The sequence below is a fragment of the Capricornis sumatraensis genome, chromosome 4 (assembly GCF_032405125.1).
Source record: "Capricornis sumatraensis isolate serow.1 chromosome 4, serow.2, whole genome shotgun sequence".
NCBI classification, from domain to species: Eukaryota; Metazoa; Chordata; class Mammalia; order Artiodactyla; family Bovidae; genus Capricornis; species Capricornis sumatraensis.
Window position 1 is genome coordinate 37,532,143 of NC_091072.1, and position 17,419 is coordinate 37,549,561.

The 17,419-nt window shown below is 41.9% G+C and overlaps 1 protein-coding gene across 1 annotated transcript; it reads right to left on the reverse strand.

The window, feature by feature from the left end:
• Nucleotides 1-8,236: 8,236 nt before the first annotated feature.
• Nucleotides 8,237-16,869, reverse strand: SPCS3 (signal peptidase complex subunit 3). Its single transcript, XM_068970055.1, has 5 exons — nucleotides 16,635-16,869; nucleotides 15,190-15,263; nucleotides 13,048-13,124; nucleotides 12,343-12,458; nucleotides 8,237-11,420 (listed from the first exon to the last, which is right to left on the reverse strand). The coding sequence occupies exons 1-5, from the start codon at nucleotides 16,775-16,777 to the stop codon at nucleotides 11,288-11,290; spliced, it is 543 nt and encodes a 180-aa protein (XP_068826156.1). The 5' UTR covers nucleotides 16,778-16,869; the 3' UTR covers nucleotides 8,237-11,287.
• Nucleotides 16,870-17,419: the final 550 nt, after the last annotated feature.

A 17,419-nucleotide genomic window follows, 5' to 3' on the forward strand; every position in this document is an offset into this window, starting at 1 on the left:
CATCAGCTTGACTCAGGCTGGATCTGTGTAAGCAGTCAAATGAGCCTTGCAAATCTAGGGCCAAGAAATTCATCCGAACCATCATGAGAAGGGTCAGAACATAGCTGAGCACCTAAATGGACAGATCCACGATGTCAGACATTTCTCATTCATCCCTTAAGTTCAACTTATTTTTTCCGTTTTTAAAAACTGTTTCTTAATGAGGTAACAGGATATCTCTTTATTAAGAGCCTACCATGTTATTACATTTAGGCTGTCCTGCACCTCCATACTGTAGCTATTTTAACTCCTGTTATAGAGAAGCTGGGGGCTTCGCAAGTAGCTTAGTGATAAAGAATCTGCCTGCCAACGGAGGAGCCACAGGAGATGCAGGTTCGATCCCTGGGTCAGGAAGGTCCCCTGGAGAAAAAAATGGCAACACACTCCAGTATTTTTCTGGAGAATTCCATGGACTAACTAAAGATAATGGACTGGAGGGCTATAGTCCGTGGAGCATCGTGAGCTACAGGCCACAGGCTCACAAAAGAGACACGACTGAGCACACACACACACACACACACACACACACACACAGAGCAAAGCTGAGTGTCCGAGGTTACACAGGCTCTAAGGGAAGAATTTGCCATTCTTCAGTTCTAGATGACTCCTAGGCCTGCCCTTTTTACTATACAAGCTGATTCTGGGGACACAGTAATTTTTGTAAACGCCAGCACCAATGCCATTTCATGCGTTAACTGTGCAACTTTCATTAAAGACAACAGATAATGATCCGTATACACTGACCAAAGAGCTTGATTCTTTACTCATAATGTGGTCTTGCCCTTGGACACTGTCTACAAGCGTTTCGTAAAGACCTGAAGGCCAGTCAAGTTGTACTCAGCATCTTTCCTGTCTTTCTCAGGTGCATTTTTAAATGTGGTCTGGATTAGCAGTCTCTTGATTCCTAAAGCAGTGAACGTGGATTAGGTAATTCTGAACGTCTCTCCCAGTTGTGTATTCACAGAACAGAAACCCAAACCAAGTTGCTGGTTTTCTTCCTTTTCTGCAATTAAACACCCACAGAATCAGTAATGGAAATTACTATTCAGTCATTGAAAGAAGTGCTGTTTGTTTTTTCAAACTTTTATTTTTGTTTACAATGTCTAGTGACAACTCAAGTGAAATGATGCACTCAAAGGTAGTCTCTTTTTACTCACAAGCACAGGCTTTCAAGGTATTTTCTTGCCCAATAAAAAAAAATTGAAAACACATAGCCCCTATTCTTTAAGTCATCTGAAAATTAAAACTTCATTTTGCCCAAAGAGGAAAATAGCTATGATCAAAACTCACAACACATGTAAAAATGACCCCAAAACTACAGTTTTTAATAAAAGATCATTTCTATGAATTACAGCAAAAATATCAGATAATATCATCCTAGCTCCTTAAGAAGTTAACAGGGTTTTCAAATTTCCTGAGGTTACAATTGTGATTATTTTACTTCTACAATGAATAAAAGTGATCTTACTACTTCTTTTATTGTGAAAGAGGAAAGTAACATAATATAAATATCTTCTATAATTAGTTCAATTATTGCGTTAAAAGATACAGCAGGTTGACTCTTAAACTCATTAGCTCCACCTAGTGGAAATAAACCAGAAATGCTTGTTTTCTTTTGCAGTTCCTCCCAGGTTCCAGCAACAGCTAAACCAGTACTCTTGCCTGGAAAATCCCATGGACGGAGGAGCCTGGTAGGCTGCAGTCCATGGGGTCGCTAAGAGTCCGGCACGACTGAGCGACTTCACTTTCACTTTTCACTTTCATGCATTGGAGAAGGAAATGGCAACCCACTCCGGTATTCTTGCCTGGAGAATCCCAGGAACAGATGAGCCTGGTGGGCTGCCGTCTATGGGGTCGCTAAGAGTCGGACACGACTGAAGCGACTTAGCAGCAGCAACAGCAGCCAGTCTCATCTTTAAAGGATGGTGAGAGACTTCCTGCAACAGGTATTTCTTTGCAACAAAAATGTTATTTGCTTGAGAATAACTTAAACTCCCATTTATGGAATATAGCAAACACTTACTTGGACATTATAAAAACACAGATATCTAACTATGAGCTATTACTCTTAATAACCAGTCTCTCAGCATATCAGATGCTCCTAAGTCACCCCCAAGGACTATGGTTCTATGGTTTCTCTCTCTTGCCTAACACAGGATGTCACAGGGAGCCATCAATAAGCCAATCTCAGTTTTTCTGTCTCCATATAACTCCACGTAAGGTCAGAGATGTAAATTGAGAAAGGCATGGATGACAGGGTTTGCCAGTTCATTCAAGGCCTGCCTGATCTCATATAATCCCTTCACTTAAATGTCCGAGAGTTGTGATGACTTGAGGCTTACGAGATCAGACAAAACTTATTTTGATTTGCCTCTCAAGTTTCATGATTACTGGCATCTCAGGGCCTCATAGTGAGCCAAGAATTATTCTCAGAACAATATTTACTTTCTGAAGAGAGCACGGCTTTGCCCCAAAACCCTGAGGGCATTCGCTCTGATTCACCCGTCAGAGCCCTCTTTGGGCTCTCCCAGCACCCCAGTCAGGTGCAGACTCAGGAAGCACCCCTGGACCCACTAGGACTTTGGCAGAACTGCTCACAAAGCAAACAGGGTGAACCGAAGGCTCTTCTTTTATTCTGGGCCCCATTCAAGTCCATCAGCCTTTGACTTACCAGGTAATTCAGCATTTGGTTTGGAGCAGACACCGCAATAGGGTGTCTCTTGAACCCAATATGACAACATATGAAATGTTTAAAAATAAAAGATGGACCTTAATAAATGAGCAAGAGACTTGGAAAGGGGGTCAAAGAAATTATAAAAGGACAAAGTAGAATTTTTACAGCAGTAGGGGGTACAGGGGGTCACCATCTGCCTTTAAAAGTGAAATTCCATCTCCACCCCAAATTTCTGATCTCTGGACACTTCACAGTAGAGTGGCAGGTCCCTGAAATCTGTGGGAAAGAGACCCCCATCCTCTGGTATGCATGTATATTAATAGATACCCTGCTCATAGAACTCTGTCAACACGATGGCCCCAAAGTTCTAAATCAGCATTACATTTTGTGAGATGGGGTAGAATTAGGCTCCCTGCTCATTAGATTATAGCAGAAAACAAAGCATTTATGCCTGGAGACAAGACAGTAAAATCTACCTGAGCTTTTCTAAAAGCAAACTTCTGGCGTTCTCTTATTAGGAAAGAGAGAAAAAATATATATATGTTTACCAAATCGATTGCTCTGTATAAGCTGCTAAGGACAGTTTTCTTCCCCAGCTAAAAGATGCCTCAGCTTCTGTGTTGGCATCATCTTGCACACAAGACTCTAAAACACTCCTGCAGCCATTCAACCAGCCCCCAGATGAAGTGAACACACAGTGTTCACCATGCCTAGCTCTTAGGAACATATATGAAAGCTCCAAGGGAAGGAGGAAAAGACCAGGGAGTTAAAACCTAAATGTGAGCAGTAATCAAACCCAAAATTCAGAATTTTCTGGAGGGCAGAGGTCCATGGTCATCGCAACACTACATAGCACGAACTGCGGGAGACCTGTCACTTGTTTTTCTCAGTTCTGCTGCCAGAGGGCACCAAAGCTCCTCTCAGCAAAACAGGCACATTTCAGAAAAACAGCACCATGGTGGATCCGTTTTCTACAGCTTTTCCTAAGAACACATCTGGCTGGGGGAAGAACTTCCACTTCAGGAGGGTAAAATAGTTGGACACAAAAGCTTCTCACTGTAAAAAAAATTAAAATTTAAAATCAGGAAACTAGGAAAACTGTATTGATGAAAATTACTTCCCTCTCTAGTGATTAATTTATTTATATTAGGGCTTCCCTGGTAGTTCAGCTGGTAAAGAATCTGCCTGCAATGAAAGACACCCTGGTTCGATCTCTGGGTCAGGAAGGTCCACTGGAGAAGGGATAGGCCACCCACTCCTGTATTCTTGGGCTTCCCTGATGGCTCAGCTGGTAAAGAATCCACCTGCAATGTGGGAGACCCAGGTTCAATCCCTGGGTTGGGAAGATCCCCTGGAGAAGGAAATGGCTACACACTCCAGTATTCTGGCCTGGACAAGCCCATGGACTAGAGTCCATGGGGTCACAAAGAGTCTGACACGACAGAGCGACATTCAGTTTCAGTTCTTTTAGTGATTTTATAGGTTCCACTGAATTTAAAATACGTAATGTAGAATATGAATGTATATATAGAAAATTTCATGACTGGATTGTATTAAATTCTACATGAAAATATACATATGAATATGTAGAGAAAACAATTCTCCTGTGCCATCTCACTAAATCAGTAAAACAGTGATACACTAGATATGTATTTGCTTCTTTCCCCTAGTCATCTTAAAGCTTGTTGGGCCTAGGTGACTTTCTTCTATTAATAAGCATTTTATTTTATGCGACTTCTAGCCGGGGGTACCTGACTCCTTTCCTGCAGTTCACCAGAAAATGCGAGGCGAGTGTCACACAGTCAGAACAGGTAACACATAGTGAGTGAGTAGTAACTAGCATCTGTCCTGACGGTGGACCTTGTATTGGACTTTGGAGCCAGCCTATCTTCATATTCCGGGGTATCACTTTGTGAATCTTCAACTGCAGTTTTACGTGTGTGACATGAAGTTGTCACAAAAGCACAGGTACTGATAGAGAATGAATTCGTTACAGAATGAAGCCGGGCAAAGGCTAATAGAGTTTTGCCAAGGCAAGGGTCATAGCAAACACCCTCTTCCAACAACACAAGAGAAGACTCTACACATGGACATCACCAGATGGTCAACACCGAAATCAGATTGATTATATTCTTTTTAGCCAAAGATGGAGAAGCTCTATACAGTCAGCAAAAACAAGATCGGGAGCTGACTATGGCTCAGATCATGAACTCCTTATTGCCAAATTCAGACAAATTGAAGAAAGCAGGGAAAACCACTAAACCATTCAGGTATGACCTGAATAAATTCCCTTATGATTATACAGTGGAAGTGAAAAATAGATTTAAAGGACTAGATCTGATAGAGTGCCTGATGAACAATGGACAGAGGTTCATGACATTGTATAGGAGACAGGGATCAAGACCATCCGCATGAAAAAGAAATGCAAAAAAAGCAAAATGGCTGTCTGAGGAAGCCTTACAAATAGCTGTGAAAAGATAGAAGCGAAAAGCAAAGGAGAAAAGGAAAGATATACCCATTTGAATGCAGAGTTCCAAAGAATATCAAGGAGAGACAAGAAAGCCTTCCTCAGAGATCAATACAAGAAAACAGAGGGAAACAACAGAATGGGAAAGACTAGAGATCTCTTCAAGAAAATTAGATACACCAAGGGAACATTTCATGCAAAGATGAGCTCGATAAAGGAGAGAAATGGAATGGACCTAACAGAAGCAGAAGATATTAAGAGGTAGCAAGAATACACAGAAGAACTGTACAAAAAAGATCTTCACAACCAAGATAATCACGATGGTGTGATCACTCACCTAGAGCCTGACATCCTGGACTGTGAAGTCAAGTGGGCCTTAGGAAGCATCACTACGAACAAAGCTAGTGGAGGTGATGGAATTCCAGTGGAGCTATTTCAAATCCTAAAAGATGATGTTGTGAAAATACTGCACTCAATATGTTAGCAAATTTGGAAAACTCAGCAGGGGCCACAGGACTGAAAAAGGTCAGTTTTCATTCCAATCCCAAAGAAAGGCAATGCCAAAGAATGCTCAAACTACCGCACAATTGCACTCATCTCACACGCTAATAAAGTAATGCTCAAAATTCTCCAAGCCAGGCTTCAGCAATACGAGACCTGTGAACTTCCAGATGTTCAAGCTGGCTTTAGAAAAGGCAGAGGAACCACAGATCAAATTGCCAACATCCGCTGAATCATCAAAAAAGCAAGAGAGTTCCAGGAAAACATCTATTTCTGCTTTATTGACTATGCCAAAGCCTTTGACTGTGTGGATCAAAAGAAACTGTGGAAAATTCTGAGAGAGATGGGAATACCAGACCACCTGACCTGCTTCTTGAGAAACCTGTATGCAGGTCAAGAAGCAACAGTTAGAACTGGACATGGAACAACAGACTGGTTCCAAATAGGAAAAGGAGTCCATCAAGGCTGTATACTGTCACCCTGCTTCTTTAACTTATATGCAGAGTACATCATGAGAAATGCTGGGCTGGAGGAAGCACAAGCTGGAATGAAGACTGCTGGGAGAAATATCAGTAACCTCAGATATACAGATGATACCACCCATACGGCAGAAAGTGAAGAACTAAAGAGCCTCTTGATGCAAGTGAGAGAGAGTGGAAAACTTGGCTTTAAGCTCATCATTCAGAAAATGAAGATCATGGCATCTGGTCCCATCACTTCATGGCAAATAAGATGGGGAAACAGTGGAAACAGTGGCTGACTTTATTTTGGGGGGCTCCAAAATCACTGCAGATGGTGATTGCAGCCATGAAATCAAAAGACGCTTACTCCTTGGAAGGAAAGTTATTACCAACCTAGACAACATATTGAAAAACAGAGACATTACTTTGCCAACGAAGGTCTGCCCTGACAAAGCTATGGTTTCTCCAGTGGTCATGTAATGGATGTGTTGAACCATAAAGAAAGCTGACCACTGAAGAATTGATGCTCTTGAACTGTGGTGTCGGAGAAGACTCCTGAGAGTCCCTCGGACAGCAAGGAGATCCAACCAGTCCAACCTAAAGGAGATCAGTCTTGGGTGTTCATTGGAAGGACTGAAGTTGAAGCTGAAACTCCAATACTTTGGCCACCTGATGTGAACAGCTGGCTTATTTGAAAAGACCCTGATGCTGGGAAAAATTGAGGGTAGGAGAAGGGGACGACAGAGGATGAGATGGCTGGATGGCATCACTGATGCAATGGACATGAGTTTGAGTAAACTCCAGAAATTGGTGATGGACAGGGAGTATTGGCGTGCTGCAATCCATAGGGTTGCAGAATCGGACACAGCTCAGCAACTGAACCGAACAAGACCCATGGCCTGTCACAGGTTGCTATGGAGATTTTTTTCTCACCCAATGTGTCTTCCTGGAAGGGAACTGGTCAACAGGACTTAGATTTGTTAGAATGGGTCTCTCTGGCCTCCTGGAGTCACCCCAACCAGATAATGCAACTCACCTTTTACCCTGGAGTGTTAGTCACTCAGTAGTGTCCATCGCCATGACCCCACGTACTATGGCCCATCAGACTCCTCTCCATGGGATTCTTCAGGCAAGAATACTGGAGGGGTTGCCATTTCCTCCCCCAGGAGACATTTTTCTTCTGTCATTAATAATGACTAGTGTTTTACTTCTTGACTCTGTACCTGGATAAATTGTAAAGGCAAGGCTGAGAACTCCCAGCTGACCTCTTGTATCATCCCAGAAAAATATACTTTGGCTTAAAAAAAAAGAAAACTAACTTCCCCTCTGAATCCAATTTTCTCTTCTTTTGAGGGAGTATTTTTATCATTGCAGTTGTCTTGAGTTCACTGGGAAACACTGAGAAATGGAAATGATAGGATTCCCACAGCTCGGTGGGCTCGCAGGGTGGGCCTAGAAGCCATGAGTGTGAGGGAGGCTGGACGCCATCACATGCAGTCACCTGTCTAATCTGACCCGTTCATTTCTTCATGAGCTCAACCAGCATCTTGAGGATTTAAAGTGAGGTCTGTGTGGTGACTTTCAACTGTTATCTGTCTTCTCGGTTAATGTCTCTTGGCTCTTATCAGAAGCCTGGCACTGGGGGAACCCCGGTCTTGGCAACAGGAGCGCAGTGCTTGCCTGGCCTGAGCAATGTCCAAGGTACGAAAGGAAGGGTCAGATCTAACGTCACCGGGAGCTCAAGAGTGACAACAGCAGCCTTTACAAAGGAGCACACTTACCTGCAAAATAGTCCCCACGGTCTGGCCACATTAGAGAGATAGTGACTTGGTTCATCATCATTATTTATTGGGCGCCTATTTTGTGCAAAGCAGTGTGTTAGGTGCTGGGGAAAACACAAAGATAAATCCACAAGACTGCCCTCAAAGAGCTTACAGTCTAGGGCAGGAGCAGTCTCTGGAGATCTGCTAGGTGTGACTACCCTCCCCCACACCTGCCCCAGAAAAAAACAGAGAAAAGGAAAAAAGAAAAAAACTCAAGTTTACTAGACTTGGTTTCATCCATTTTTAGTTCAGCAGCTTCACATTAAAAAAAAGCATCTGGAAGTCTTTTAAATGCATACCTTTTACTCATAAACAAAATTCATTTTCATTAGAAAAACGTTGAATATTTATTGCAATTAAGAAAAGCCTCAAATGTTTCTTCAGTATTGACGTTTTTCTTATGAATTTAAAGTAAACAGTTTCCCAAATTGCATCAAAACATGCAACAATTTTTTGAAACAGATGTTTTTAAACCACTGGCAGTCACATAAAAGGTACATAGGCTGTCTGCTAAAAGCAAGGGAGGCTTCTGAAATGGACAGATGTTGACTATCAAAATTCACAGCTTATGGTTCCCCCCCATAAACTCATGTCAATTCAAAGTATTATAAAATACAGCCCCATTAACCTGTATCCCAAAGATCCAAAGCTTTAAGGTTTAGATAGTTCTTACAGCCTTAAAGCCTCTCTCTTAGTGCTATCACTAGGCTGGCCAGACTCACCAAAGAGCTGTAAGATAATTACAAAAACAGAAACTCAAACTAACCCCTTTTCCTATTACACCATAAAGGATTTCTGGTCTCTTGTTATCTTCCTTTAGGCACAAAGAAACCAAATGTAATCAAATGTTGGGCATGAAAAACAAGATATATGTGCTGGTCCAGCTTAAACTGCAGGAGGAAAGGAGCATGGGAGCACATTAGAGGAGAGTCTTGCAATAATCTTTCCCAGGATGATCCCGGGACTCAGATGTTTCTAATCCAAAGTGTGAAGCCTCCAGTCTTGTGGAAATGCAAGACTTTTGAAAACACTGATGCTCAGGTAGACAATGTTATCAACTGAACACAGGTCCAACTTCTTCATGCAGTTACAGTGGACTTACAAAGCTGTGCAAACCCAAAAATGAGTTCCTGAGGAAGGTTTTGTATTCCCGTGTTGGATCATCCTTGTCCTGAGCAGTTTCTCTTTCAAATGAAAGCAAAAACTCTATTGTGCTAGTGGGCCTTTCTACTCCCCTTCCTCACCTAACTCCAAAAAGGGGGTGAGGCTGGACTGAACAGTAGCTGGAGTAAATTTCCAAATTCATGTGCAGCAAACACAGATCCAGGTGTCCAGAGGCATCCGAACCTCACAGCTGGCCCTAGGTCTGCCTTGGGCTGCAGACCCATTGAGAGCACCCTCCTCAAGGAGAACACACCCTTTTAAGCTTTGATGCTGACAGATGTTAAGTTTGTATCTAGTATTTGTACAAAAACTATACAAAAAGTTAAATCTTCTGGGTGTAAAATCTAACAGAAATAAAGTCAGATCAGTATGAATTATATGTTAATTATCTTTCAGTCATCTTATTACATCTGCCCTCTCATTATTAAGGTGCTTTTCTGTTCAATCGGCCAAGAGATACAATGAATTTTACAGATGTGTATGGTATAAAAGAATCACTATTTAACTAGTCCAACTCTGTCATTTTACAGATAAAGAAACGGAGACCCTGAAAGGTTTAACGAAAAAGCTGCGAGCCAAACCCAGTCTAGTATTCATGACACTGTACCTCTGGCCTCCAGAGAACACATGCCCTTACAAGCCAAGCTGTTCCAGGCAATGTAAGTAAATGGAGATGTGTTTCTCATGACAAACGTCAGCCACTGGTGTAAACGATGCTTAGAAAACATTAGCCCTTTTTGGTTACTGCTGACACTGTTCCTGCAGTGTTTGGTCTAGCTTTTAGGGATGATTGATCTGCAGTTGCTTCCTTTGAGGATGTTTATTTGTCCACTATAGCAAAAAACATGGTTAAATATGATCATATAATCAATCTCTAAATTACTTTTACATACGTTTGGATTCTTTTACTTTTAACATGAGAAGAATTAATCTACTCAGAGAATGAGTGACATATTACCTCTATATAAATTGTTGGCAACTTGAAAACCAGTTACTTTCATTTAGAAAAGGAACTCTTTTAACTAATAGAAAGGGCATCCAGGGTAACAAAAGCTGTATTAAAAATTACAGAAGTGAATTTTGACTAGTCTGTCATCTGAGGTATAGAAGAAAGGACATGCTCAGAGATAGATATCTGAGTTCAAGGGTCAATGCCCTTCCTTGCTGGCTATGTAATAACCTGGAAGCAATTCAATAAACTTCTGGGTCATTTTCTTTATCTGCAAAGAGCGAACATTTGCACTACCTACCTCATTAGATTATTGAGAATCACATACAGTCAAATATATGTGAGTGCTTGTAAATAGAAGAGCACACCAACAATATTATTATTACCCCAATAATTCTTAAAATGTGGACCTAGAAAAAAATTTCAATAATTACCACTTTGTGGCACTAGGCATGCTCAGGAGAACAAACTCAAGAGAGTAAACCATGCAAACATTTTTAACTTTCTATGGCAATGTTAAAAAAAAAAAAAAAATCACACAAAGACATAATACCAAGGAGCTTTTTTTAGAGAGAGCACTGAAAGACACAGACTTAAGTGACTTTAAAATGACTTGAGAATGATTTACTGCATATAAAGAGGTATTTAGTCTTTAGTGGAGAAAGCTGCTAGTCACCTGTCAGAAAAACAAGCATTTGGGCATTCCTAAGACAAATGGAATAAAATTTGGCTGTTTTGTAAACCAGGCTTCTCATTAGTATTAATTTTTCCAGTATTGAAATATACCCTAAAAGAGATAAAAGAAAATATCTGCTTCTAAATCACATCCAATGTGAGCCTGCATGAATGCAAGGCTTAAATAGAGTTCTCCCAACTCCACAGGCACCTGAAAGTATTGACTATCCTTCATGGTCACTCATATTCCATCCAGAATAATGGACATACAGCAAGACTTCAAATACAAGTACTTCACAGAATCTTCTGATGCGGCTGTCTTACTCTTATAATACTCTACTCTGGTGGCCTTGGTTTGTTTTTATTTGGAAAATTAGGTAGGACATTAGTCTTTCCCTTCAAATATGCCTTCTGATGTTCATTCTTATACCAAAAAAAAAGTGAACAACGCAAAACAAATGAAGATGCAAGGAAGAGAGAAACGAGATACAATTCATTAGGTATAAAAATATGTTGTTTCAAATTCAGAATAATTTAATAACTCTTCGTTATTTCATATGTATCTGGAAATGGGACAGATACGTGTCCTGATCCTGTCACGAGAGGTAGAATTCCAGCATTTGGTACGACATTCCAGGACAGGGTTAAAGTGACATTCCTATTTCCCCTGTAACGAGATATCATAAACAGACGTCAGCAGAAACATTTGTAGTTCAATAAAACTGTTTTAATTCAAGCACTGTGGTATCAGATACTTTATGTTTTAACCAGCTCTAAGTGGAATTCTAATCTACAAACACATTTTCTCAAGTCTTTTGAAATCTCAGACAATGCTGGAAAACCCCACCATTCTCACTTTAGGCTTCCCGTAATAACCCACCTGAAGTTACTTAAGCATCACAGTTAGGCAAGCCATCAACCAAAACGTGTAAATGTGTAAAACACAGGAAACATAAACACATTTGAGCTAGAAATCAGGGTGAAATGATTTGAAACTTAATTCTATCATTATCCACATGGGCAAACCTGAATTGATCAAAATCTCTCAATGCTGGAAAATTTTTATCCGCAAAAACAGGTTTGGTTAAAATAGCTCTTCCCTAAAATCCTTTCCAAAGCTGACCCAAAAGATCAATCATTCTAATTCCTTCATTTTGCACAAAACGAAGCTGAGGTTCAGAGAGGTTAAGTGAACCAAAACCAGGAACCTCAGTATCAAACCCTGGACCAACAGGCTGCTTCCTCATTCAAGTTCCCTGGCAGCTCCTCTGACAACCCTAGAGGAGCCCTCTGGGGATAACGTTCCCACCCCGGGATCAGCAGCCCAGGACGCTGCACTCCTGAGGGCAGAAGCCCCAAGCCCTCCTACTCTGACTATTCAGTTCCCAGAAGGCGAGAGAGCCGAGCACTTAGACTCCGGCTCGCACGGCACTGTTTCTGCTCAGTCTTTCAGTTCAGAGCTATGTAAATACTTTTCTTCTCTCTCAACTTTTCTTTTTAGTCTGTAACATTTTTCTTTAAAAACACATCACGTCTTTCTCTCCCCTTCACATAGCATCGCATGTAAAAAATGACAAAGAGTTGCTCACTTGAGACCATTTCCATCGTCAAAGAAAAAATACTTTGTTTTCATATCTTTTAACAGCAGCTTCGGATTATCACCTCTCAGAACAATCTTGTCCCAAAGGACAACCTGGTTCAGAGCCTGCATTAAAATAAAAATTAATTAGGTAATTCAATAGAAATTAGCATCTCGGTCACTGCAGATGTATTGGTAAATAAAGTCTTATTTATATGAATGAGTCTCACTTTGAGGGAACTGTTAAAATCTTAAAGCAGACAAAATGATACAAGCGGATAGACACAGGAGGCCAACTTCTCCTGGACAAAAGACATTTCTGTAAGGAAAATCACCTCTTTTGCTAAGACAACCCTATTATTTAGAGCCCTTAAAGCTCAATGCAAGGTTTCAGACTTACGTGCTCTTCAGAATGAGACCCTAGGAGAAACGGAAATTTCACTATGGTAAAATCCTAGGGGTCAGACAATCCTTTCAAGTCACTGCTTTGACAGATCACAAACAAGTTTGGGAAATTAAGGACATGAAATGGAGAAAAAACACATCTGTAAAAAAGACAGAAGCTACAAAAGAGATAGTTTTCTTAGCAGAGTCACCATCTCCATGGGCTTACCAAATTACTCAGGTCAGATATTTCAAACATATAAAATTTATATTCTTTCCTAAAGAATGAGGCTTTAAATAGCTACAAACATACTTCCACACAGGCACTTACATTATTTTTTGTTGAATATTCAGCTGATAAATACAGAAACAACTGCTTAACATTCCAATCAAATATATTTTCTAGATGTAAATAAATTAAGGAGTATATAAATCACAAAGCAGCATACAACTCTAAAAAGATTTTAGTTATTCTTAAATTGATAATTCATAGCAATATTGATACTAAAATTAAAATAAAAAAGAGGTGGCCCAGAAACATACTGGTGCACTAATACAAACATATAAAAGATAATACAGTGTAAAATCCAGCTCATTCCAAAGTCAAAAAATATCAGTGAGATTAAGAGCATCCTTCCCTGCTCCTCTAAGCATTACTACCTGAGATACTTCAATTAATAAAAGAAATTAACCAAGAAATAAAAACTTAGTTTTCTGTAAAATCAACCCACTAAGTCTAAAAGAAAGAGGACCTAGTATCTTAAACATACATGACACCACTGGAGTTCTGAGTATAACCAATGATCACAAGGCAACTTCATGTTATGCAAAAAAGAATAGGCTCAAGTAACTAAACTAAGTAAACTGTACAAGTTGAACTGAACGGAACCAAGTACAGTAAACAGGACATGTTGTTTATGGACACATGCCAGTAGAGATCAAAATGTCTCAACCCATGATGTGCTTTATAAAGTGAGAGTATGAACACCAATTTGATTTACAAGAGTGAAAACACTCACCAGGACTAATTACAACACTAGTGGCACTGAGACCTGGGTTGGGAAGATCTCCTGGAGGAGGGATGGCAGTCCACTTGCCTGGAGAACCCCATGGACAGAGAAGCCTGCTGGGCTACAGTCCATGGGGTCACAAAAGAGTAGCACACAACTGAGCAACTAAGCACAGTGGCACTAAGAAACGAGCTGAGTTAATGTCTGGATTTTATTCAGCATCATACATTAAGTCAGTCATTTCATTATATCCATTTACATGCTAAGAGGAACAGGTTCATGACATTCCTCTCTTGGATATGTGTCCACTAAGAATCACTATTTTACAATTGAAGTCTTGGATATCTCTTTATATGGACAGGTACAATTTCAACTTTCAGCAGCCATGTTAAGAGAATCTAAACTACAAATGATGAAGCTGGGAATATATAAATATAATAGTTGAAATATCAGGAAGTTTCACTGTAATTGCCCAATACACAAAATTCCTACTTTTACACTAGATCCAAACTCCCTCACTAGCTTAGATTAAAAAAAAAAAAAAAAAAAGATATGAAGACTTAATAGCAGAAGTCTGCCACAGGACTTTTCTGATGGTGTATTCTATTTCCTTAAAAAAAAAAGTGCCTAAAGAATTAATTACTAGTCTACCTCTAAACCCCACAATTTATTTTTTTTTTTTTAATGAAATTTAAAGTAATTCCAGGGTAGTAAAGGGGCATGTCAGGTAAACTTTCCAGGTACACAATCCGGGAAGACAGCTGCTTTACACGAGTTCAGACAGTTCAATCTCCATATTCAATTTTAATCCTGGGGTCCTAAAAAGGCAAGTGACTTCCTAGAAGTGACTGGGAAGAATATTGCCAAAATAGCAATCTAAGCCCCTAAAAGAAGATTCAACTGGCCAAAAAGGAGTCAAAAGGTGGAAATTCAAAATAAAGAGAAAATACTGAAATCACCTCCACTTTAAGTAATTGTTTTCATTAAGATTTCTCTTACTATGTAAGTACTTAGAACTATAAGGCAGAATGCTAGCATTTTTACTAATAATCATGATATGACCTTCTGAACCACAGAAAATGCAATTCACTTTTTTCTAACATATGCTTCTCTCTGCTATCACAAAATACTGACATATTCTTTGGCATTGTACATGAAACACTGCATCTAGGTAGGCTGAGTACTGTTAACATTCTTCCTCCTTTAAGCTAAATGATCTAACTTTCTTTCTGAAATCCATACTCAAACTCTTGTAGCTTTAGATTTAACTCATCAATCTATAAACAAGTTTTCTCAAGGTATGAATGAGGGGACATTAGCACGATTATACTGATGACAACACAAGCACAGAAATTTCCAAGGTTTGATTGATAACAGTGGATAAACATTTATTGCCCCCCAAGTCACTGAACAATATGTATATCATTATACAAGCAATGAAGTATGTTTTTTCAAAAGGATATCAGCAGTTATATCAAATGTAATGAATCCCAAATCACTTCTTTCTCTAGGTCCGGTGAAGTCTTCTACATTTTTTCTGGAAGCAAAAAATAGTTAAGTTTCACTATCCTTCAAACTTAACAGCATACAAAATTCACAAAGTTCCTTACATAAGTGAAAGACGGTTTAGCTGTACCCCACAAACAAGTAAAAATCAGAGAAACTTGTGTATCAACAAACATTCTAATTCACTATTAAAGCAGGTCTTCAGCTATTTCCATTTAACTTAAAAGAATCCCTAACAAAACCCAGAGGGAGATAAAAAGTGCTCAAAGAATGTGAAAGATTTTATGTTAAGTGATCTGGAAGAAGAAATCACAGACGACTGTAAGGAAACCAAGACAAAATGAATAATTGCTATTTATTGAGCGCTTACTATGTGTCTGTCAGGTCCACTATGTACTTTTGACAATCATCTCAATGTTCACAATATGCCTATGGGTTGGGTGTTACTTCCACTTCAGAAAAAAGCAAATGAAGACCAAGGAAGGTAAGAAGCTAGCTCCAGATACAAAGGAGCTAACAGTTCAGGATTTACCATGAGCCAGGCTTTTCTAAACTCTTCCAGAGCAGAACAGACTCGGGAGTTCCAGCCAGGGTCTATCTTCATGTAAAAAAAACCATTTACTAAAAAACATCAACATAGGCAGGAAAAAAAAAAAAATAGTGGGGGGATAGCTATCAGATGACCAGCTGGTCCGCGTTTCCGACTTAAGAAATAAAACGAAGGGTGAAGACAAGAAAGCACTTGTTGAAAGATGGCACAGAGGATAGGAGAACCAGGGAAAAGAAAAAAAAAAAAAAAGCTGCGAATCGAAGAAGTCCCGGAGAATAAATCTCAGCATTAAAAAAAAAATTTTTTTAATGGACATTAGCGGAAGGACCATGTCGTTTTAAACTCTACTTGGAGGCATGTTTGCAGACTGTATTCAAGCGGCTTGGCCCTTCAAAAATGTTTAAATTCAAAGCACGCCGTCGCTCAGCGCCGGCGTGTGGCGTCCTCCTCAGGCACCCTCACCCCTCCGGCCCAGGCGGCAGGCACCTTCGGCGGCGGTAGGAACAAGCAGACCCCGGGGAGTGAGGGTTCGGGGGTCGAGCGGCGCGGGCCCCGCGCCGGTTGGGGGTGCGGGGAGGGCGCGCCGCGCTGTCGTGGGGCTCCCTCATTGGCCGCGCGCGGGCGCGGAAGTGAGGAACCGGAAGGAAGGGCGGACGCCGACCCGAGCAACGCTCCACAGAAAAACTGAAGAGCGAGCCCGCGAAGGCGCGGCGAAAGCGCGGCGCAGGGGGGCGCCGGGGGTCGACCCGCCCGCCCGGGGGCGCCGGCTGCTCGTGAGGGGGCCCCGCAGCCCGGCCGACCCCGCGACGCCCTGCCCGCCCATCCCCGCCCCCCGGCGTCGGCCGCACTCACAGCATGATCCGCGAGACGTGCAGCCGCACCGGGACGCTCCTGTCTTTGAAGGCGGTGGTGATGAAGCAGCCGAACGTGAGCGCCGCCATCACGCTCAGCGAAAAGGCGAACAGCGAGTTCGCCCGCGACAGCACCGTGTTCATCTCGGCCGACGCCCCGAGAACGCACCGCGGCACAGGCACAGGCGGGACCCCGTTCCGGCAGCGGACCGGCTCCCGACGATCCGCGCCGCCTGTGCCGCGCGTTCCGGGGACGCGCGCCACCGCGGCCCCGCCTCCTTTCCGGTCCCGGACGCGATCGAGCGCGCGCGTCCCCGCTGCCCGGACACACCCACCAGCGGGCGGGGCGCGCGCAGAGCCCGAGAGCGGGAGCCGCGCGCGGGGCCTCCCCCTGCCCTTCCGCCAATCAGCGACGAGGAGGGGCGGAGTTTCGCCCAGGAAGGTCCGCCCACTTGGTGTTACGTCCCCTGGCCCGGCCCGGGTCTGCATGCCCAGCGTCCTTTCTCCGCCTCTTCGTCCGCTTGTGTGGAACTGTGGCTTCCTGGGTGCTTACGTTCCGTTACTTTGCATTTAAAATCAGCGGCGGGGCAAGATCGTTTGGTGCGTGTCCTGACGGGTCGCGTTTGAAAGCAGCACTTTACAGCGCTCAGTCGTCCCCTTTGTCAAGCCTGATCAAAGTTAGAACATCAGCCTTTGGGGAGGGCGTGGGGCACAAAATGTATCGGATAACTGAAAGGATGACTTCACTGGGCTCTCAGGATCAAAGAAGGTGATCGCTGTGGAATT